This window comes from Marasmius oreades, chromosome 1, assembly GCF_018924745.1.
Source record: "Marasmius oreades isolate 03SP1 chromosome 1, whole genome shotgun sequence".
In the NCBI taxonomy this organism is placed as follows: domain Eukaryota; kingdom Fungi; phylum Basidiomycota; class Agaricomycetes; order Agaricales; family Marasmiaceae; genus Marasmius; species Marasmius oreades.
In genome coordinates this window covers 3033067-3053180 of record NC_057323.1, presented here as the reverse complement: position 1 = coordinate 3053180, position 20114 = coordinate 3033067, and the positions used below count along the sequence as shown (strand labels likewise).

Genomic DNA, 20114 nt, shown 5'->3' with positions numbered 1-20114 from the left:
CCAATGACAGACTCGCCACTTATGTATATTATTGTTTTTCACAGATCTTTGCAAGACTTTGGTTGAAAGAAATCATACATGGAGGGAATATCATCAAACACATAAGTAATCCGCGAGGCATACCAACCACTCCAAACCAACGGCGCACGGGTCTTGCGGAGAGTCTTCGTACTCCCGAAGGCTTGAATGGGTGGTTGGCGTTATCGATCGCAAGTGCCGGAAATCATGTAACTAAGGTTGATTGCCGCCTCGAAAGACTCGACCGAGCCATGATTTACGAGAAGTAGGGCGTCTGCGGGATACAGTGTTGATGGCTTGGTGGCTGGCATCAGATCTGTCTGAAAGTAGAGATGTTCTTTCTGTAATAACTTCGTTGAGAGTCGACGCGTTGTCTTCCGCCTCTTCTCGAGCGTCTAGAGAAACAAATTGAATAAATGGCAACTCAACGCACACTGGTATACATTACCTTCCCCAAAAACGACATCCATTTCTTCCAGCGGCACTCCTTTGGTCTCCGGATAGACTAGAAGTACAATTGAGGCAATGTGGCGAAGGCAAGAGAGGTAGACTTACGGAAATAGACTAGAAAGGATTGATCAGACTTCGGAAGACTCTCTAGCCAAAATAAGAGGACTCACCAAGGATGAAGCTGCAAATACAGAAAAAGCCGTGCATTGGATACAACCTCCATCCGATATATTCCTGAAGCATGGGCGTGGCCTCCCCAACAAGAAAATTGAATGCCCAATTCGTACTCGTTGACAGTGAGACACCTTTCGCGCGGAAAGTAAGAGGCATGATCTAGAAGAACTTGAGTAAAAATCAAATGGTTGAGACTCGAAACATACCTCTGGAGGGTACAACCAGGGAATGGGGCCCCAGCTATATCCGAATGCGGCATTGTAAATGATTACACATATGACAACAGCCTTAGGTGTCTTGGGAACATCGATGTACATCCACCAACCAGTAGCTCCCAGCGATATCGCCATCTGAGGCATAAGATTAGCAAGTGTACAACAGGTAAGAATCCTGCCTACTATGACTGCTCCCGAAAGCAAAATGGCCCGACGTCCCCAGTGATCGACCAGGATCCATCTAACGTGGTATTAGCGGCACTTAATCGAGAAGAGACTTGCGACGCACGGTGGAAGCGTACTGAGAACATATATCAGCGAGTTGATGCCCGTCATGAGAATGGCTTCACGGCCGATCCATCCAGCCTCTGAGAGGGACGATGTGAGTTTACTTAGAAACTCAAACCTAAAATGACTTTGCTGCACCTTCAAATACACGAGCTGTACATCAAAGATCAGAAGCGCAACTCTGGAGTCGGTTCAAAGACACCCACGGGCATAGTACGAGATCACTATTTTTCAAAGTTTTGTCAGCACAAAAACGACAGAAAAAGGTTAGGAGATACCATTAATTCCGTTCTGGAGAAGCCGTTAGTAAATTTGATCTACAATGTTTCCTGGAAGACTCGCCAGTTGAGCAAATGCTTGAGAAGACATGGCAAGTAATACACGACGCTTGTACTTGACCCACATTACTGCATAGGAGCGGGGTTGACCTCTCTGGAGGGACATGGGGAGATGTTCGAGGTGGTAAGTTACATGACTCACTTCTTCCATGACCTTGTCCTTGATCTCCCGGAATTCGGCCAAGGCACCAAGATCATCCGGGTCGCCACCATGAAGGTCTGCGATTATCTTCATTCCAGCTTCGTCCTGATCGATGTCTATCAGCCACCTGCAAAGCGGATAAGTCTCTCACAACGTAGGGAAACAGGGTGATTACCGTGGACTCTCTGGCAGGAGTAAAGAGCCACCCGCAAGGATGGCACCTATTATGCATTGCATAAATAGGGGGAGTCTCCAAGACCAGTCATTCTCGATGAAAGAACAGAAGTAGTCAAACCACTACCAACAACATCATCAGCTATTTAGAGCTCATGCCAGAGACACAGACAAGCGTACCACTGAGAAGGAATAACCAATGATGTTTCCAGTGAACTCGACGCACGCCAAGGCACCTCTCTATGAGGGACGGAAGTATATCACGTTTACTCGGTGAGTAGAGGAAATACACGCACATGATTGGGTGGGGAAATCTCGCTTTGATAGATTGGGACGATGGTGCTATTACGTGAATAAGACCAGTCAACGACGCATAGGGAAGGTAGACAACTTGGGTCGACTCACGAGAGAAGGCCGACACCGAAACCGCTAATAACTCGACCCAAGATCATGATCCCAAACCCGTTCGTAAACGTCTGAACAACACCGCCAACTGTGAAGACAAGTGCGCCACAGAAGAGTGTGCCCTTACGGCCGATGATATCTCCAACTCTGCCTGCAGCAACGGCCGTGACTACATTCCTCAGTGTCAGGTGAAGCGCACGACCCGCACCAAGCTTGAACTTACTGAAAGCACCGACCTCCAATACAGCGACCATAGTTCCAATCTGAAACGCATCGGGGTTTTTGAAGTAGGCGCGGAAGTGAGGACCGGTTATGATCCCACTCATCACACTTCAAGAGTTGGGTAAGAATATGGTCTCGCTGAAGGTTGCCTAAGGGTTGCAGAGACGTACCCTTGATCATATCCGAATAGAAACACTCCCAAACTTGCAAAGACAGAGACTGCATAGAGTAATGGCTGGCCCACCAGGCGACCTCTAGTGCTCGTCATGGGTATGCTTTGCTAACAGCCTGGTGCTCGTAGCCTTGTACAGGCGTTCTGATGTTGAATAATTCTGGGAGGAACTTGAATTGAATTGCCCTGAGGATCAAAAACGCAAAGCTGCAATCAAGTACCTGAAACTGTAGTATAAAAGCCAGGTCTACTCTCCAGAATGAAATGGAGGAGTTGGAGGTTCGGAACAAGCTGTCAGTGTACACGTGACGAGGTTCCGGTGCCGGCCCAATATTTCGGCACAGACTGAAATAAAATAATTTATTTCGGAGAGTCGGCCTCGTGTGTTCCGGAGCACCGGCAGTTACGGAGTAAACCATCCGGAGGCACGCATCGTTGAAGTTGACAGCGACGACCATGCAACCTTCGTTCGTGTCCGATATCGACGATAGCGACGACGGCTCTTACCTCGACGACGACGAATATCAGCTAGCACAAGCCCAGGAGGAATGGGAAGAAAGTCTTCGTCAGCTCCAACAACTTCTCTCTTTGGTACTCCTTCCCCTGGTCGGTAAATGGCTTGGAAGGCGATGGAGCTATTGGGGTCCGTTTCCATTGTTTTGTTCCCTGCCCCTAACTGAATTTCATTCAGCTTATGCCCGTTACACTCGTTTGGGCTTGGGCAAAGCCTTTCTTTCCAAAAAAGATTGACCTGGGCAATACCAATACGTATACGAGGATCAGGCTCGGTCAGAAGGCTTCACTAACGTTTGTATGTACATTACTAGTGTTGTCATTCTATTATAGACCTCTTAGACCTCTTTTCTCGTTTTCGCCAGCGTACTTGGTCGACGAGGGCCATCAATGGACCCGGAGGCTCACCAGGTCTCATCATCATGTCCCTCACCACCTCTTCAGCAAGTGTCCAATTCCCTCTCTGCACCAGTCCCGCAAGTAGCACTTCCCAAGTATGAAATGAGATTGTAATAATATGCCCACGCATCTTTTGGTATATCTCGAATGCTTTCTCTGCGCCATTGGGGTGTTCCCCCTCAAGCCATTCTCGAATGAGAGTCGTGTATTCAGGGCCCCCAAGCTTCCCCGTCCGCTGCTCTATACGTTTCACAATAAAGTCTGTGACTTGTTCCACTTTGCTTGGTGTAAGGAAATTCCCCCGATGAACCCCTTTCAACACTGTCATGTAAGTCATTGCGTTAGGCTGCAGTTGATCGTCTGCCTCCATTTTTTTCAAGAGAGCCAATGCTCCCCTGAAATGCTCCTCATCCGCTTCCCTCATCTGACTGGCAATTATTGCTGTGTATGTTGCAACGCTTGGTTCAATGCCCTGTTTCTCCATTATCCCCAAGACCAAATCAGTTGCATCCACACGGCCTACTTTCAACAACGCAGAGAGAATGGTTGAGTATGTGAAGGTATCCCCGGCGACACCTCTCGCCGACATTCTATCCATGATGTCAGTGATACTCCGCAAGTCCTTCTGGCGCGTAAAGTGACCCAGAAATGTATTGTACGAAACCACGTCCGGTCTTGGATCGCCCTGCTCCATCATGTCCAAGAACGCGTTGGCTTGATTAGAACGATTGGCGTTGAGTAGGCCGCTGAGCACAGTGTTGTAAACAGACAGAACATCCTCAGGACAGAATGGCCTCTCCGTACATTGAGATTGAAACTCGCGAAAGTGTTCCATAGCAAGTCGCGGTCGTCTTCCATTGAAAAATGCTGATATCATCGCCCTGTGTGTCAAAGCGTCGGGCTGCACTCCTTGCGAAACCATCAGATCCCATGTCCCTTGCGCTTCTTTATACAACCCGCTTCGACCAGACGCGTCTAAGAGCGCGTTCCACATCGAAATGTCATGGGTGATTCCAAGAGTCGGTAAAATCTCCCATAATCTCCGTGCAAAAGTCTGGCTGTTGCATAAGTGGAATGCCGTCAAGAAGGAAGTGAATCCCACTGGCGTCATGGACACGAGCTTCTTGCTTGTCTTTAACTTTGGGTCTGCAGCAATGAAAGGATCAGGCCCTGCGATTCCCTCCATGACGCTCTCGTAGAGTTTGCTCAACTTCCATGAATGTCCATTACCCAGGTTCAGAATGTGTCTCGAAAATGAAGGTGGACGCGAGAGCAATTTGGCCAAATCCAGCTTTCGAATGTATGTCTCCACCTTCTCTCGTAGTTTAGGTTCATGGTCAAGGTGGGATAAGAATTCTGCGTTCGTAAAATAGTGGAAGCGGATACTGGTATCCAGACACGTAGCGACTGCGCCCGGGAGGTCATTGCACATAGCATGAGCTGTTGTGACTGCTAGGAGCACTCTGATGTAACCTGGATAACCGTAACGTCGTGGACTGTTGTCTATCGAGGCCAAAGCTTCGTATTCAGGTTCCTTAGTTTCGTCCCGTTCTTCCGCCTGTGAATCTTCCCAGACGCCTTTCTCGAGCATCATCGCCTTGAAACGATCGTAGAGGGAAAACACAGCATCCGGGTCGTTGCGTTGGATATGAAAGACCATGGCTGCTACTAACGCATCTGTGTGACGGGAGGCGGCAGTAACGACAGCGACATGTTCTACGCCATCTATGAGAGGCTGTGGAGAAGTGGGTGGAGGAATGAGTGAGGAAGATACGAGTTGTGACATTCGTTTGAGATCGTGAGTGGGGATTAAAGGTATAAAATCATGGTTGACTAGTTTGCGCCAACATTCTAAGGCAGCTGTAGGGTCTCCATCCCGAAGAGCCTTGTCGAGCCTGATTAAAATGGAGTTGTAAAGGTCTGCTTTTTTTTCGGGCTCTGAAATTTCGCGTCTGACGCCCGCACTTGTTATGAGAGACTTGAGCTGGGCGAAGGTTTTTGGATGAATGTCCTGTGAAGGGTCGTAATTGAGACGTGGTGCATTAGCAAATTGACTTCGATTTGGGACCCAAGAGCTAGATGAGGTAGAGAATGAGTTGGCAGAAACTCTAGCAGCTCTGCAGAGACTGGGGGCTAGAAAATCGAATAAAATGACCGACGCCTGAGGAGATGCACGAAGAAGCATGTTACATAACCATTTCAAATTTTTTCACCAGCCACCATCATGGGTCACGGAAATTCCAACAAACTCTATATCACCCATGCAGAACATACGGGAATGTTTGGCTCTCATTCAGCCTCTACAGGCTACCAAGCGTAAGTTTTTCAGCTTTACCTTGCGTGCAGATTGAAGGAACATTTCAATTCAAGTAAAACACAGGCGCACGCGGCTGCACGAACTCCCTTTGATTGTTGCGCACTATCTTTCCAGCCTTTCACGCATCCAGTTTGCGCCAGAAATGCTGACGGAACGGGACACGTTTTCGACTTGGTGAATATCATACCGTGGCTCAAGTACGTTCACACTAGGTTACGCCGTTGTCGCCGTTGTCCCACAACCTGACAAGATTATCATCACAGGCAACATAACAATACTCATCCCATAACCAAAGAACCTCTCACACCTGCCGATCTCATAACATTGCATTATTCACGCAAGGAAGCGTCAGGCGAAATACACGACCCAATATCCTTCAAACCGTTCAACGAGCACTCCCACATTGTAGCCATTGCGACAACAGGCAACGTATTTCTCGCGGAGAGTATCAAAGGGGGGAAGGATTTGGTGAATGATGTGCCGTTCAAAAAGTGTGTATTTGCTCAACTCCGTCAGGAATTGTTTGCTCAGATATGACTTCCAGACAGGACGTGATTACTTTACAGAACCCTCACGGTTTCACCCCCATGTCTGTTCCAACCGCGTCGACATCCACCAACACCGCCAAGACTGCTATAGCGACGAAACCTGCTCCAAAGCCGGCTCAACCAGCATTAGTCAAAACCAAAGACGCCGTACCTTGTGAGTTTTTTCATGTAAGTGTCGTTTTCACGACCAACCTGACTTGTCTGGAATTCTGAGGGAATATCTCACCTTACTCGAGCGGACTTCCGGGTGCATCGCTAACTTCCACCTCTGTGGATCCTCAAACAGCAAGTGGAAATTCCAGCAAGTTGCTTTGGGACGAAGTAAGCTCATCCTGCAATGACATAAATGCAACGTTAGGCTGATTGTTTGAAGGAAGAGCTCATGTTTGAGGAAATATCGAACCCCCCTAAAGGTAAAGGAAAGGAAAAGGATGTTGGGAAACGTCGTGCGTACGTCCGGGTGGTCACAAGTTTGGGAGGGGGTAGCTTGAATCTCGAACTATATTGTGAAAAAGTAAGGTTGAAGTCTTGGATCTCGCTTGAATTAGTCGTTGACTAATCTATGATTCTCCAGGCCCCGAAAACCTGCTATAACTTCCTCATGTTGGCTCGGGCTGGAAAATACGATAACTGCCTGTTCCATCGCCTAATACCAGGCTTTATGGTGCGTGTTAACTTTTGACGGGACGTCAATCGATCTACAGGGTATTAGGCTCAAACCGGTGATCCAACTGGGACCGGCGCTGGAGGAGAGTCCTATTGGGGTACACCCTTCCGAGATGAGTATGACCTGAAAGGTGCTGCGAAGCACGATAGCCGAGGAGTGGTGGCGATGGCCAACAAGGGTGCCAGTAGCAATGGGTGAGTCAACCTGCAGCTGCGTGGAGCGACGGATGAACGGTAAATTCTTCTAGGTCACAGTGGTATATTACCTTCAAAGCGACTCCCCATCTGGACCGGAAACATACAGTGTTCGGAAAATTAGTGGGTGGTGAAGATGTTTTGAATACCTTGGAGAAACTACCGCGGAAAGAGGGTACAGAACGTCCCGCGAAGCCGGTAAAGATTACAGAGGTCATTATGTGCGTTGCAGTGATCACCCACTCTAGTATCTGCTGACCCTGAAGCTCGAATAGCTACCAGGACCCTTTCGAGGAGTACAAAACCCGGCTTGCTAAGAAGCTCGCGCGACGAGAGGCAAACCAGAACGGAACTATCGTTGAAAAGGCACCCGAGAAGAAGCCAGCTGACGACACAAATTGGTTCGGTCTCAAGATTGGCGGAGAAGCAGCCTCCACTAGTGGTAAAGCTGGGGGAGGCGTTGGTAAATATCTGAATTTGAAGCGGGCACAAGATGGAAGTGCCAGCAATGAGGTGGAAGAACCCAGAAAGAAACGAAAACTTGGTTTTGGAGACTTTGAGGGTTGGTAGAATAGGTGGTCAGGTTAGCGTTGTGGTTTATGCATTGGGTTACGCATAAGTATATCATATATTACGTTGTATACTAGACGTCTGTAAATCAAAGAATTATGCGGGTATAGTAATCCGTTCTTCCTTTGCCGGCTCTGTCGAATGCGGTTCGGTCGTAGGAACAGAAGGGAGTTTGTTTGCCTCTTTCTGTTCTTGTTCCGGTACCTTGACTGGTGCTTTGAGCTAAACAGAGATGTCAGCGTCAGCGACTAGCTCCAACTAGAGGAAGATAAGAACTAACTTGGTCGGCCTGGAGTGCGAGTAACTCTGCTTGAACAACTTCTTCATCCTCCAGTGTGAGATTATTGGCAAGCATGTCGTCGATTTCCTACGTCCGGCAAGGTGAGTATGGGTGGTTCCTGGGGCCAGCTAATCGTGCATACCCTCTGGTACTCTCGAGCCTCTGCTGTCTCCTCCAAAAGTCTCTCCACGGATTCAATATTCATCTCCTTGTGAATCTCTTTTAACACTTCATTCCCTTGTTTCAACCCGTGCAGGACAGAAACTTCAATCAATGAAAATTCTATACTCGACACCTGTAAGGAAAATTGAAGTCGAATTACACAGAGTAGAAAAATGATAGCGCACTAATTGTTCCAAATTCTCAAGCTGACCGTCTGTCTTGACCAAGAGACTTTGTTGATATTTTCGTCTCCGCAGTGCTGTGAGAGCTCTGTCTTTCTGACCAGCTGCGAGGAATGACTTGGCGATAGCTTGTTCACGATCCAAGACCGACTGAATCTGCGAGAGCTCGTCGGTCGGACGTGCGTTTGTGGCGATAGTTGCATACCTGTTTCTGGTATTGCTTTACTTTATCTCGCTGCAATTTGAGACTGACAGAATCAGTGTGGGCTAAACATGAATGCCAGATGTACCAACTCTAGTATTGCGCGATCCTGGGCAGTTATCTTTGGGACCGATTGGTTTCCCCCCATCCTCAGAGTGGGTATCGAAGAACGGTATGCATATTACGTCATCGTAGTCAGGGGTTACTTTGGCGGACGGTTACGCATTGGACAGCTCTGACGATATTTCGACGTAAAATATACTATATTACACAGTAGCGGAAACATAAGAGGTGACTTGGAAAGCCTAGCGGTTCAAAAAGCTTTGGGACTGGTCGGACCTTCCCCCGAGGAAGTATAAGTGTAGGTCGAGGACATCGAAGAAGTTAAAGAATCATTGTGTCGCTGAGGTAGAAGCTTTGGTCTTGTGTATGCAAAAAGACACACATTGAAGAGGCCTGATAGAGAAAATAGCATCGAGGAAAAGACGGTCGCTACAAATGGCACTTCGGTGCCTGCGAAGGCCAGCCAACGAACGAGAGCTATCGGCAGGACAGTGATGATGTAGATCAAGGGATAGCTGAAATCTGTGTCAGCGCTGTAGTGCATAGAATAAGAAGAGATCAGCTTTACAAGAGCATTTGCAACGTTATAGACTTCCCGCGAGACTTCTCCGAATCGCTGTTAACTCTAGTCAAAACTAGCCAATCATGGTTTCTCGGTGGCCTTCTGAAGCATATGCGACCCTGCTCCACAATCATGATTCCTAGAAATCGTCAGACTACGAAAGTCTCGATCTTAATCGGAGGGCACACCTTTAATTGCGAGTGCGATAGCAAGATAACAGATACAATTAACAAAGGCTGCAACCCACATCCACAGATATTCCAAAGCTATACGCTCTTGAGGAAAGGGCTCCGTGATCCAACACCCTACAGCAGATCAGTATCAATTATAGTATGCACATCGCCTGTTTATACTCACAATAATCGGTGCTCCCATTGCTCCCATAATAATTATCGTTGCGGTGTATTGCGAAAGGAATTCCAACAATTAGTGCTATGAAACACCATATTGCAACAAGCACAAGGATTGCTACGTTGGGAGAGGAATGAACGCGAAGCACTAACACCAGGAAAGTTTGGACTGCTATTGCCTACACCTTGTCAAATTTCTTGAGCGTTAAAAAGTAGAAACAAACTTACAAGAGACCTACGAGAATCTTTCTAGTCAGCCGAATGTAGGATGGATGAATAGTTGAAAACTAACGTGAGGGCGACCCCGACGTCACCAACTTGCTTGAGGATACCTGAATACTAGTGAGAATCCGTATAGCTTTGTCGAGCATAGGTCGAACCTTGTGCTATACATAATGCACCCTCAGTCACTCGCTGTCGGGCACTATTGAGAAGGCTGGATTGTTGAAATACCCAAATCACTCTAAACTCACAGCGTCTGCTACCCATTTTATATTCAAGAGCGCGCCTGCAGTTCACGCATCCGTATATCATCAGAACTAAACGCCTCGGAACGATGAGGAAAGAGCGTACCAGTTGCTTGAGTCAGGTCGGCCACCAAAAGGCTGACAAGATAATAGTGCACGTGAGTCGAAACAATCCATGTTCGTCGTGCCCACGGTGTGGTCGAGTACTATCGAGGTGGGCAATCCCTTCAGGCTTCTGATCGAGACCACGTCCGGAATCACTCACAATAATGTACGCCAGAAGAGAAGAGACCGCCAACGCTGATAAACAGGCGGCTTGAATGATGAATACGATTCCTAATCGTACACCGAAATCGAAAGGAGCGACAGTCGTGTAAGCTTCACCGACCGGGGTAGGAGCCATCTTTCAGTTTTGGGGAACCAGCCAGGAGCAGAAGCAGAGAGAACCGGGAAAGCACAGGCCTATCGGGGCCCTGTGCGCACTTAAATACCTCGCCTTGGACTGCTTCAGTGAGTAGGTACCTTGATATCAGATATGTATTAGAATGATCATCCCCTAACTCTGATGTGATGACAACCCGCCTGTTATCATGTTATTCTAACTCCCAGGGGTGGGGGTGTAAGCTTCTTCAATCTGTTGATGGAGACCCTACTTGCCTGATGTCAACTTGGCGACGCAGGAGTTAAGCTGACAGTCACAGAAACGCAGGGGACCTGCATCATATCGATGCGTAGTGTCACCATCACAGTATACATGCATGACTGAGCCAAAAACGTTGACAGATGAGTTCAACGTTGCCACGACTTCAAGGAAACTAGGATCCAACTAGTAGTGCTTTCTACATTGAAGTGTCAGCGATTAATGTTCCAATGATCGAGGAGATCTATACCACTATAGATAGATAGACAGTAGATAGATTTTAGATCTATAAGAAACAGTCGACTGTTCTGGTGGTCCTAAAAGGGCAGCGGAGGACAAATATCGCTCATGCTGTTGTTGACAGTGGGTAGAGGTGCCTTGGCGAATGGGACCCATATGTGGGTGGAATGCTCGTTGCTCAAGAATACACAAAGACCAGGAATGTTGACCGTCCAGTACAGATGCCCGAGACTGACGATTATATGTATATGAGAACACTCGGCCGCTTTCAGTCATTTGGGTCATGGACGCGGGCGGCATGGGCGAGAGGAAACACGTGATCGCCCATGCCTCAACTCAACTTGAACTGTAACTCTTCTCTTCTCCGGTCCATCCAGGCCACCGTCAATGCATCTGGGCTTGAGGCCGGCTCAAGCTTTCAATGGCCCATAGTCACTTTATCAAATGTTCGTTCAGGCGAAAGTCTGTTCGTTATTATCATGACTATATTCGCTACGCAAATCCAGGTTAGCTTCACCCCATTATTTTCCCCAGTAATCTCAGAATATTCCAGGTGGAATCATCCGCCTTCCTCTTGCTTCTCCTAAAGTCATAGGTGTCGCCAATTCACGTGGAAACCGAAGGCAAGCCATTACTACAACTCTATGTAACATCCATTCACGTTTAACCTCAGTCATCAGGAGGACTTCTACGCATTTGCTGCCCTCTCACTTGACCCGGAGGAATTGAGAATGAGCGTGAAGAAATCTCACGATGTTGACTGGGACCCTGAAAGTGTTGGTGATCTGCTTGCAAGGCAAGTTGTTTTTGTAGGAATCTACGATGGGTGCGTCGAATAGCAGGTCGGAAAGGTCGTGTTTCAATGACCTTTGTTTGGTTCACAGACATGGTGGCTCAGCTGTCTCCCAATTCCTACGTCAGGAACTGCACGGCCTGTTTGAGTCTGTGAATCCGAGCGCTATTCCTGAACTCTTCGCCTGGATTAAGGAACTTGGAGGCTACTTCAAACGATTTCGAGGTGGTGCCCTCACTCCCTGGATCAACCCGTCAGATGGCACCCCCATCATGGACCTTGAAGCGCGTTCAACGCAAACCTTTTTTGAAGTGTGTCGATGTCACAATCCTTGATATTTTTCACCACGACGTATTTATTCTTGTTGTGATTGACCAGGTGGACCGGCACTTATCCTCTGATCCTATAGCACAGGATAGCGGGGCTACGGCTTCTGTAGTACTCCTTCACTCTCTTGACGCTCCCGCTTCCCCATTTTTCTCTGCTGACCGAGTAGCGCTTACTGTCGCCCATTGCGGGTACGTAGTTCCGACGCGTGTCAGAGCACAACAATTGAACTGCGAGATTGTAGTGATACACGGGTACTCCTCTGTTCTACCGATGGAGGTAAAGTGGTACCAATGACAGAAAACCATCATGCAGATTCTCGAGTGGAATCCATCAGACTGCGACGGATGATGGGCTCCGCCTTGATCACAGATTCGTTCGGTGAATCTCGGTATGTTCTCCAGCACGTGTTAGTCAGCTTCTGGCTCATTGAATTCAGGTGGATGGGTGCACTTGCAAATACAAGAGGGTAAGTGGTATACTCTCCATCAATGCTCTGGAACCCATACGACCTGTTCTGTAGTCTCGGCGACCTTCGGTTCAAAAAGTTTGGAGTGACCCCAGAACCGGAAGTTAGAACAAAATTGTTGAAAGGCGTGTTTACTGTGCTCACATCGTGCGATCTTCATTGACTCTCCCACTCTTCAGGAGGAGACTGGGCTTACATAGTATTGGTTTCTGACGGAGTTTCTTCGGTCATCTCGGATGATGAAGTAGTCGACTTGGTCAGGGATGCTTCAGATCCCAAAACTGCTGCTTACCGAATTCTGTCTTACGTGGAGGAGCTAGGGGGTGACGATAACATGACCGCAATGGTGATTCCGCTAGCAGGTTGGGGGAAGATTGTAGGTCCGGATAAAACTAAAGACCTCCGTGACTACCGTCGGAAGCAGGCAGGTGCGTGCTATCGAATGCAGCTACCATTTACTATAGGTCTAAAGTGCCTTCCTGCAGTTGGTTCAGAGCGACAACGTAGAATGTAGATGATGGAAACATTTAATTGTGGACATACATCCTATTTTAAACTGTACTATAGTCGTTTGGATATTGTTGATCTTATTGCTTGTTATATCTGAGCAGCAGCTTGTCCGTCACATCGTGGGTCAGACCCCGCTGCCCAGACGGTCTTTCCTGACGCATCGTTAATCTTCTGTATGACTTGACCGCGGCCCATGATCGCACGCTCGAACCCGGCGGCTTTGCGTGCGTCATGCCCCAATGCTAGAGAATATGGCAGTCGGCTAATCTTCAAATTTTACTCTCCAAAATCGAGTCCTCACCTCGGAGCTTCGCGATCGTTTCGTCGCTTATACCCTCTTCGAAATACACTTCGCTGTTTATGTCTCCGGGAACGCTGGTATTGCGACTCTGATTTTCTGGACTTCCGGGAGATATGCAGAAACGAGGGGCATCCAATGCCGCCTGAGGAGTGAAACCTCGAAGGATATTTAGTAGTACTTGGACATGACCTTGAGGCTAAGTGGCTCGTCGAATTTAGCAACCGCAGTCAACGCCCATGAGTAGATGAACTGACTTGCATAAACCCGCCCATGACGCCAAAGCTCAGGAATAAGTCATCACCTCTTGTTGCGAGGCATGGTATAATCGTATGATACGTGCGTTTCCCCCCCTTTTCGGGTGAAAGATCAGCCCCCTCATGCACTCCATCGAAACTTCCCTGCACACGCACCTTGAGAGCATTAGGGTGATTCTCGTCCAACACAAATCCTGTACCACGGTTTTGTAACGTGAAGCCGCATCCTTTAGGAACCGCTTGATTGTTGTACGATCGCATCAGAAAACGGTGCTTGATAGACTCAGGCTGTGTATACCTCCAGTTCCAAATCCTGAACACAGACTTGAGAAAGGTTTCGACAAAACTAACAGGCTTGCCTCACCGGCATAATTGCTTTGAATGTAACTGCACGCGTTACCCCACTGATCTGTTACTAGACGAATTTGAAAGGGTATGAGGTTCCATACGACGAGGGTTCGACGACCTTACCTGAAAAGTAGACAGTATCCGAACTGTTAACTGGACTTCCCTGAATGGGAAAATATTTAAGGTAAAAATGCGGTAAAAATGGAAGAAAAACAACGAAAGAACGGACGTGGATGACTTTGGGATTACACTTGGTAAGGTCGATCAGCTTTGCTCTAGACGCCAGATATTCCTATTTGAAAAATAAAAGGCGTGAACATCTGACCCAAGTCTCAGCGAATGATTGTACGCACCTTGTCCAACAACTCTTTGACCGGGACGTGTACAACGTCGGGGTCGGTGACATACCGCTGACCGTCTGTTTTGATTAAACTACGGTGGAGGTTGAGTACCAAGGAACACCCGTACCAGCGAACGCGAGGCTGTTTCCAGAAAGTCAACAAAAAGGATATAGACATAAAGGAATGCAGCGCGTACCGTAATGCTTCCACTAGAACATGAAGGTATTCGGGGGAATTGTGCTCAAACTCAGATAACGGCTTTACGATCCCTTGCTCTTGAGCGCTCTCGAGAATGCCCAGTGCAATGAGTGCAATTATACCTAGATAAACAGGATACACTGGGCTAGGAACGAAAGAACGAGAAGGACACACGGTACCTTGGCCGTTCGGAGGACACTAACGAGAAACCATTGTGAGAGGGTGGGACAATTAGAATCGGGATAGCTCAGTCAACGCACCTCATATACATTGACTTCTCCAGCATATGTATATTTGAGAGGTTCAACAACAGTAGTCGCGTGCTTTGCGAGATCATCCAGTTCCATTACACCGCCCTTACTCTGTATCAGTTCAACAATGGCTTCAGCAACACGACCCTTGTAGAAACCATCTTTCCCTTTCGTGGCAAGCTCCCTGAACGTCTTCGCAAGATTGGGCAGCTTTATGATTTGACCTGGAAGAGGTGCTTTCCCGTTGAGAAGCATTTCGTGACCGTTCGGTGAAGCATTTTGGATCAATTTCTGAATACCCGCACGTTATCGTACATTCGGAGGTCTTTTGTGGGTAGACACGAACCTCAGAACGCTGCCACTGTTCAGATTCGATTGGCTTAGCTTTGTGTTCGATATATGGATGAGTTAAGAAATACCGAAAAACTGTGAATCTCAGAGACGGGAACTCTGTTGGAAATTATCGATAAAACATTTCTTCACGACGATGAGATGGATACCAACCCTTCCTCTGCAAGCCTAATGGCGGGCTCCAGTACTTCTGCAACTGTCAACTTACCACTACCGAATTTTTCGACAGTGTCCACCCAAGCGGCGGCAGCACCTAGATAGTGAGGAGGTTAAGTCGAACATCAACTCGCAAGAAACCACCACCAGTTGACCTGGAACAGTAACCGCGTTCAAGTCCGTAACGGGAATTTGCGAGCCCTTTATACCGCGCTGACGGACGTGATCGATAGTCAACTTCTGTGGCGATCGACCTGAACCATTCAGAGCCTTGACTTGTTTGGTCTTGGCGTCGTAGAAGAGACAAAAGGCGTCTCTGAAAAAAGGAGAAAGGATCAGTGCCATTCACTCGGATAATGCGATACTCCACCAACGTACCCTCCAATTCCGCAACAGCTGGGCTCGGTAACGTTGAGAGCCGCAGAGGTAGCAACTGCAGCATCAGCTAGATGAAAGGAAAACGTCGTTGACTGTATTTTCGACCTTTGTCGATGTGCGACTGACCGGCATTCCCCCCCTTTCGCAAAATCTCCAATCCGACTTCTGTAGCTAATGGTTGTGAGGAAGAAACGATTCCTTTGGTCCCATAAACAACAGATCGACGGCTCGGGAAGCGCTGAAGGACGAGTTGTGGTTGATCAACTTTGGACCAGTCAATCTTTACAGGAAAAGACATGATGGGTCAAGCTCGCAGATATGCGGAAGCACGAGAGAAATGGTATCTGGTTTTTATAATACATTGCAGGTGGTGGAAATAACGGAGTTCCTTCCGGCCATGGGAGGTCAGAGATCATGAACCGATAAGATATGCGATATTACCACCCTAGATCATCGTCTCAAAATCATCATCCCAAAAAAGTTTGAATCGCAATGTCGTTACTTGCACTTCAGGAGAAGCTACAGATAGCATCAAAAGACTTCCAAAAGCTCCAGTCGGATTTATCCGTTGCAGTCGATGCGAGGCAGAGACTGGATGCACAGTTATCCGAGAATGAAATGGTGAAAAAGGTGTGATATCTCCTGTCCATCCGTGTGATTTTTCTCATAAATCTCCTGGTTCCACAGGAGTTTGCGCTTTTGAAGCCAGGAAATGAGGTGTACAAGCAAATCGGGCCCGTTTTAGTGAAACAAGATCAGGCAGAGGCGAAGAGTAATGTTGATACGCGGCTCGAGTTTATTCGTGGAGAAATGTGCGTGTTTCCGGGATACAGATACATCAAGCTATGGCCAATAACTCTAACTCTCATGTATGGCCGCCTTAGAAACAGAATAGAGGTACAGATAAAGGACGTCGAGACCAAGTCGGAGAAGAAAAAACTCGAAGTGTGTCCATCATTTACATCTAACATACTGGCATCTGCTTATACAGACCATCCAAGCTTGTTGAAATGCAAACCGCTATTCAACAGCAACAGGAGCAACAACAGTAATAACGTCTCGAAAGCAGCGCCTCTTCTAGCCCTTCGTTTGCAAAGGTCTTCTTTGAATCCTCAACTCGGATGCATCGTCGTCCAAACGGATCATGGTGCGCTCACGTTGTTATTAAGCATTAGCTTGTATAGTAGACGGTGGCAGCGGCGACGGCGACGATAATGCTTGTAATATAGGTGAATTTGAATGTGCATCCTGGGACTGTGCCTCCTCCACTCTCTGTGCACGCAACTTCTCTCGCTCCGTCTCCGGACTTTTTACGATTCTTTCCAGTTTGAATCTCTTCCTAGCAGAAATCGGTGGGCAGTTTCGAATGATAACGACGTCGTCTTTCCTTAATTCTGGCAGTCATTCGAGCTCAAGATGTGTTTCCTTTCGGTGCCAAGAAGAGAACGCACTATTTTGAGGATCATGAGTGAGATACTTTTTGCTCCTATCTATGCGCTGTTACAACCCAAGAGGGTTAATCAAACCATGAGGAACCATGAGGAACCATGTAAAGTACCTTGCCAGTGAGTTTATGGATCGCCCATCTCGACACTGTAACTGTAGCCGTCTTATTCATGTAGCCGACTTTTGTTACGAGTCCTTGAAAGGCCATTGGAGGCATTTTGAATGTAGAAGGAAGGAGATGAAAATGAATATCGTATAGGGTGAATGAGAATCTCAGGCTATTAGTAAGCAATGGTGAAGCCTTGGTCAGTCAGTAAACCAAAGATCCAAGAATGCCTTGATTTGCTTTGATTTGCCTGATTATAACTATAGAAGTACAGGACCCGCCTCCACTGCGCGAGTACGGTAAACAATATTACATCGAGTATGATTAAATGATTTAGTTTAGCCTGAGTGTCCGTCCGGCGTCTATTGTTTTCTACTAGATAGAGCAGCCCAAATCAATTTACGCTGCAGAATTTTCAGATTCTTTTAATCTCTCGGATGATGTAGACGGTGTATATTTTGAGCGTGCTCGCAGTGTTGCACCGTATCTGAGGGGACAACAAATTAGTCAAGCAAATCCTCTGCGGAAAACAAACACCCTTACTTCATGAAAACAAAGGGTATAGGTGTCATAGCGATTGCTACAAAACCGAGCAAGGAAGATGCCCACCGCGGACTCAGAGCTTCATACATCTGCGCGCCAAAAAGCTGAAAAGAGAGCAAAGTGAGCCGAGGTGTCGGTGAAAGGAGAAAAGACATACCGGGAACGCAGCACCAAATATACTTCTAACCACGGTGGTAACGGAGAGAGCAGTGGCCGCAGATATCAGATATGTGTCAATGATATAGTTGAAAAGTCCCAGCTAAATGGATAAAGATCAGTTCAGGCAAGACTGCAGATGGAGATCCCAGCTTACGAAAATCCAACAAATGCCGAAACCAGTTAAGACCCCGCTTGAAACAGGTAAGTAAACAAAGGAGAACATCCCGTCTTGAAGGCCGCGTACCTCATTAATGGAGCCCAGAGGGAGACAGAAGGATATGACGTCCAACTGGAATAATCGTAAATGAGCAAATGAATTAAACAGTAACAGCAAGGGGAGACGTACCCAAACCAGAAAAACGAGGCAGCATACAACGGCGCGGCGATTAATGCAGTCTCCAATCGGAATTCAGGAACTACAGGGTTTGGAGCACATCGTTCTACTTCACGCTCGTACCGCGGACTGAAAATAAACGAATACTGATCAAGATAGTAAACAAGTACTCCAAAAAGCAGGCGATTCAAACAAAGACGTACAAGTGTGACAGCCAAAACGCCGCCGCCCATGATGGGGATGTACATGAGACCGGAGATCCCGGCATTGAGATGATGGCCTTCCGTGAAGACAATGGGGTATGCCGCAAAACAGAGGTACAGGCAGCCATAAACAAACTATGTACATAAATCAGTTTAGCATTGGGAGAAAAAAATCAATCGCACGCACACTCATGTACAACGTCATAGCTAACAACATTGGTTCTTGGAACAGCATCTTGAAGGGTCGGAGAAGTACGTGTTCGACTTGCTGTCCCAAAGTCTTCTTAGTGACCTCCTTAGGTGCGTAATAGCGATCGTCTCCGGTCTCTTTGCGCAATTTTTGGGCGTGTTGAACGAGGAGGATAGGCCTATGGTGAGTGAGTGACAAGGACATCGACAGAAATGAAGAAACTTACATGTAAGTTTCGGGCAGCGTAAATAGCATAAGGATCCAGCAAACGCCGGCCTGAAAGTTCATATTGAGAATGAGGGGTTGCCAACGAGGGAGCTACTCACAAATATGGCGAGGATCCAGAAGAGCCACCGCCACGAAGTGCCTTTCAAAAAGAAAACCTGTCACGAGTGGTGCCTTCTAAAGAGCGAAACTGATTACCTGAAACATAAATGAAACCAGCTACGGTGGGGCCCAAAGTGGGACCCGCAAACGGAGCGAGAGTGAATATAGCCAATGCCCGCCCTCGAGATTTGGCGTCCCAAATATCAGATATGACGGCGCTGAAGATTGTTTAATCGCTATGAAATCGAAGAGGGGCACGAACTCACCCGGAGTTCGCTAGAGGAGCCGCAGCGAACACACCTCCCAAAAAACGAGTAATCAATATGGTGGCGGTATTATGGGCGAGTGCAGCACCAATTTGAAACATCTAGAGAACCATACTCACACTGAGCAATGGACAGATGAAGTAGGAAAAGAACGTACCATGTATACGAAAAATGTGCCGAGGAAGATTGGTCTACGGCCAAATTCTTCAGACAAGGGTCCCCATAAGAGCGGTCTGACGAGCAACCACATCAGTACAGGTGAGAGAAGAAAATGGGACGGCGTACCCAACACAATAGCCGGCGACGAAGAGGGATACGGTGAGGATTTGCACCTCCCTGGAAAAATGAAACTCCTCTATCAAAGCTTGCGCTATTCCTCCCGCTAAGTAAAAAATGAAGTGTGGTCATGGTCTGGAGATCGTTTTCGATCAATGAACGAGACAACGCACGTGCAGAGCTGGCAAAGGTTCTGAAAGTGAAAAATCGAATTCGTGAGTGAACTTGAGGGACGAATGGAAGAAAACTTACGCATTCAACACGAGAAGGCCAGCCTGCATGGTGATGTACCATTTCGTAGCTGCCGACCACCCTTGGGGATTATATGGGTCATCAAGTGCTAGTTTGTCCACGAGAAAAGATTCGCTTTTCTCTTTCTCTTGAAAGGATATCGGGCGTTCAGCTGAAGGAATGCCCGTTGCAGAGGATGCAGCGCTCAGGCTTTTATCGGACATGTGAAGGGGGAAGTGAGTGTGGCTAACGGTGTAGGGTTGTGAAAGTACTTATACCCAATGACATTTAGCCGTTGCTGGTTCTTGAGGTTGGGAGCATCGGACAAGTAGTCGGACTTTGTGACAGTATGGATGATAAATAGGGCCATTTGCCGACGGCGGCTAATTTCCATGGAATCAT

General features: G+C 47.5%; 11 protein-coding genes across 11 annotated transcripts; 4 read left to right on the top strand and 7 right to left on the bottom strand.

Annotated features, from left to right (window-relative positions):
- Window positions 1-231: 231 nt before the first annotated feature.
- On the bottom strand, window positions 232-1357 carry E1B28_000994 (uncharacterized protein; the record flags this gene model as incomplete). The annotated part of the gene is made up of 8 exons (XM_043146886.1): window positions 232-413; window positions 467-523; window positions 574-582; window positions 639-801; window positions 849-992; window positions 1041-1098; window positions 1147-1298; window positions 1352-1357. The coding sequence occupies 8 exons, from the start codon at window positions 1355-1357 to the stop codon at window positions 232-234; spliced, it is 771 nt and encodes a 256-aa protein (XP_043015591.1).
- Window positions 1358-1448: 91 nt separating this feature from the next.
- E1B28_000993 (uncharacterized protein) lies at window positions 1449-2694 on the bottom strand (the record flags this gene model as incomplete). The annotated part of the gene is made up of 8 exons (XM_043146885.1): window positions 1449-1577; window positions 1626-1752; window positions 1801-1922; window positions 1980-2039; window positions 2096-2141; window positions 2205-2373; window positions 2428-2534; window positions 2597-2694. The coding sequence occupies 8 exons, from the start codon at window positions 2692-2694 to the stop codon at window positions 1449-1451; spliced, it is 858 nt and encodes a 285-aa protein (XP_043015590.1).
- Window positions 2695-3054: 360 nt separating this feature from the next.
- E1B28_000992 (uncharacterized protein) lies at window positions 3055-3348 on the top strand (the record flags this gene model as incomplete). The annotated part of the gene is made up of 2 exons (XM_043146884.1): window positions 3055-3241; window positions 3290-3348. The coding sequence occupies 2 exons, from the start codon at window positions 3055-3057 to the stop codon at window positions 3346-3348; spliced, it is 246 nt and encodes an 81-aa protein (XP_043015589.1).
- Window positions 3349-3430: 82 nt separating this feature from the next.
- Window positions 3431-5695, bottom strand: E1B28_000991 (uncharacterized protein; the record flags this gene model as incomplete). The annotated part of the gene is made up of 1 exon (XM_043146883.1): window positions 3431-5695. The coding sequence occupies one exon, from the start codon at window positions 5693-5695 to the stop codon at window positions 3431-3433; it is 2265 nt and encodes a 754-aa protein (XP_043015588.1).
- A 39-nt stretch (window positions 5696-5734) lies between these two features.
- E1B28_000990 (uncharacterized protein) lies at window positions 5735-7806 on the top strand (the record flags this gene model as incomplete). The annotated part of the gene is made up of 10 exons (XM_043146882.1): window positions 5735-5826; window positions 5881-6024; window positions 6091-6318; window positions 6372-6529; window positions 6590-6696; window positions 6749-6889; window positions 6950-7039; window positions 7088-7236; window positions 7290-7457; window positions 7512-7806. 10 exons carry the CDS (start codon window positions 5735-5737, stop codon window positions 7804-7806), a joined length of 1572 nt encoding a protein of 523 aa, XP_043015587.1.
- A 96-nt stretch (window positions 7807-7902) lies between these two features.
- Window positions 7903-8780, bottom strand: E1B28_000989 (uncharacterized protein; the record flags this gene model as incomplete). The annotated part of the gene is made up of 6 exons (XM_043146881.1): window positions 7903-8028; window positions 8087-8173; window positions 8229-8381; window positions 8434-8586; window positions 8636-8678; window positions 8725-8780. 6 exons carry the CDS (start codon window positions 8778-8780, stop codon window positions 7903-7905), a joined length of 618 nt encoding a protein of 205 aa, XP_043015586.1.
- A 2499-nt stretch (window positions 8781-11279) lies between these two features.
- Window positions 11280-13054, top strand: E1B28_000988 (uncharacterized protein). The gene is made up of 9 exons (XM_043146880.1): window positions 11280-11460; window positions 11508-11577; window positions 11628-11780; window positions 11839-12058; window positions 12126-12265; window positions 12319-12465; window positions 12514-12543; window positions 12598-12971; window positions 13029-13054. Exons 1-8 carry the CDS (start codon window positions 11376-11378, stop codon window positions 12704-12706), a joined length of 954 nt encoding a protein of 317 aa, XP_043015585.1. The 5' UTR covers window positions 11280-11375; the 3' UTR covers window positions 12707-12971; window positions 13029-13054.
- An 86-nt stretch (window positions 13055-13140) lies between these two features.
- Window positions 13141-15929, bottom strand: E1B28_000987 (uncharacterized protein; the record flags this gene model as incomplete). Its single annotated transcript, XM_043146879.1, has 16 exons — window positions 13141-13295; window positions 13355-13550; window positions 13609-13704; window positions 13765-13847; window positions 13907-13921; window positions 13973-14023; window positions 14080-14119; window positions 14186-14248; window positions 14310-14693; window positions 14756-15037; window positions 15093-15107; window positions 15166-15196; window positions 15251-15350; window positions 15409-15569; window positions 15632-15698; window positions 15758-15929. The coding sequence occupies 16 exons, from the start codon at window positions 15927-15929 to the stop codon at window positions 13141-13143; spliced, it is 1911 nt and encodes a 636-aa protein (XP_043015584.1).
- Window positions 15930-16083: 154 nt separating this feature from the next.
- Window positions 16084-17120, top strand: E1B28_000986 (uncharacterized protein). The gene is made up of 4 exons (XM_043146878.1): window positions 16084-16261; window positions 16319-16443; window positions 16516-16576; window positions 16633-17120. Exons 1-4 carry the CDS (start codon window positions 16124-16126, stop codon window positions 16681-16683), a joined length of 375 nt encoding a protein of 124 aa, XP_043015583.1. The 5' UTR covers window positions 16084-16123; the 3' UTR covers window positions 16684-17120.
- On the bottom strand, window positions 16796-17294 carry E1B28_000985 (uncharacterized protein; the record flags this gene model as incomplete). Its single annotated transcript, XM_043146877.1, has 3 exons — window positions 16796-17025; window positions 17083-17128; window positions 17190-17294. The coding sequence occupies 3 exons, from the start codon at window positions 17292-17294 to the stop codon at window positions 16796-16798; spliced, it is 381 nt and encodes a 126-aa protein (XP_043015582.1).
- A 288-nt stretch (window positions 17295-17582) lies between these two features.
- E1B28_000984 (uncharacterized protein) lies at window positions 17583-19936 on the bottom strand (the record flags this gene model as incomplete). Its single annotated transcript, XM_043146876.1, has 16 exons — window positions 17583-17670; window positions 17727-17830; window positions 17884-17985; window positions 18040-18076; window positions 18130-18174; window positions 18232-18365; window positions 18423-18557; window positions 18610-18790; window positions 18839-18888; window positions 18939-18979; window positions 19036-19157; window positions 19206-19306; window positions 19363-19438; window positions 19491-19587; window positions 19655-19674; window positions 19734-19936. 16 exons carry the CDS (start codon window positions 19934-19936, stop codon window positions 17583-17585), a joined length of 1536 nt encoding a protein of 511 aa, XP_043015581.1.
- Window positions 19937-20114: the final 178 nt, after the last annotated feature.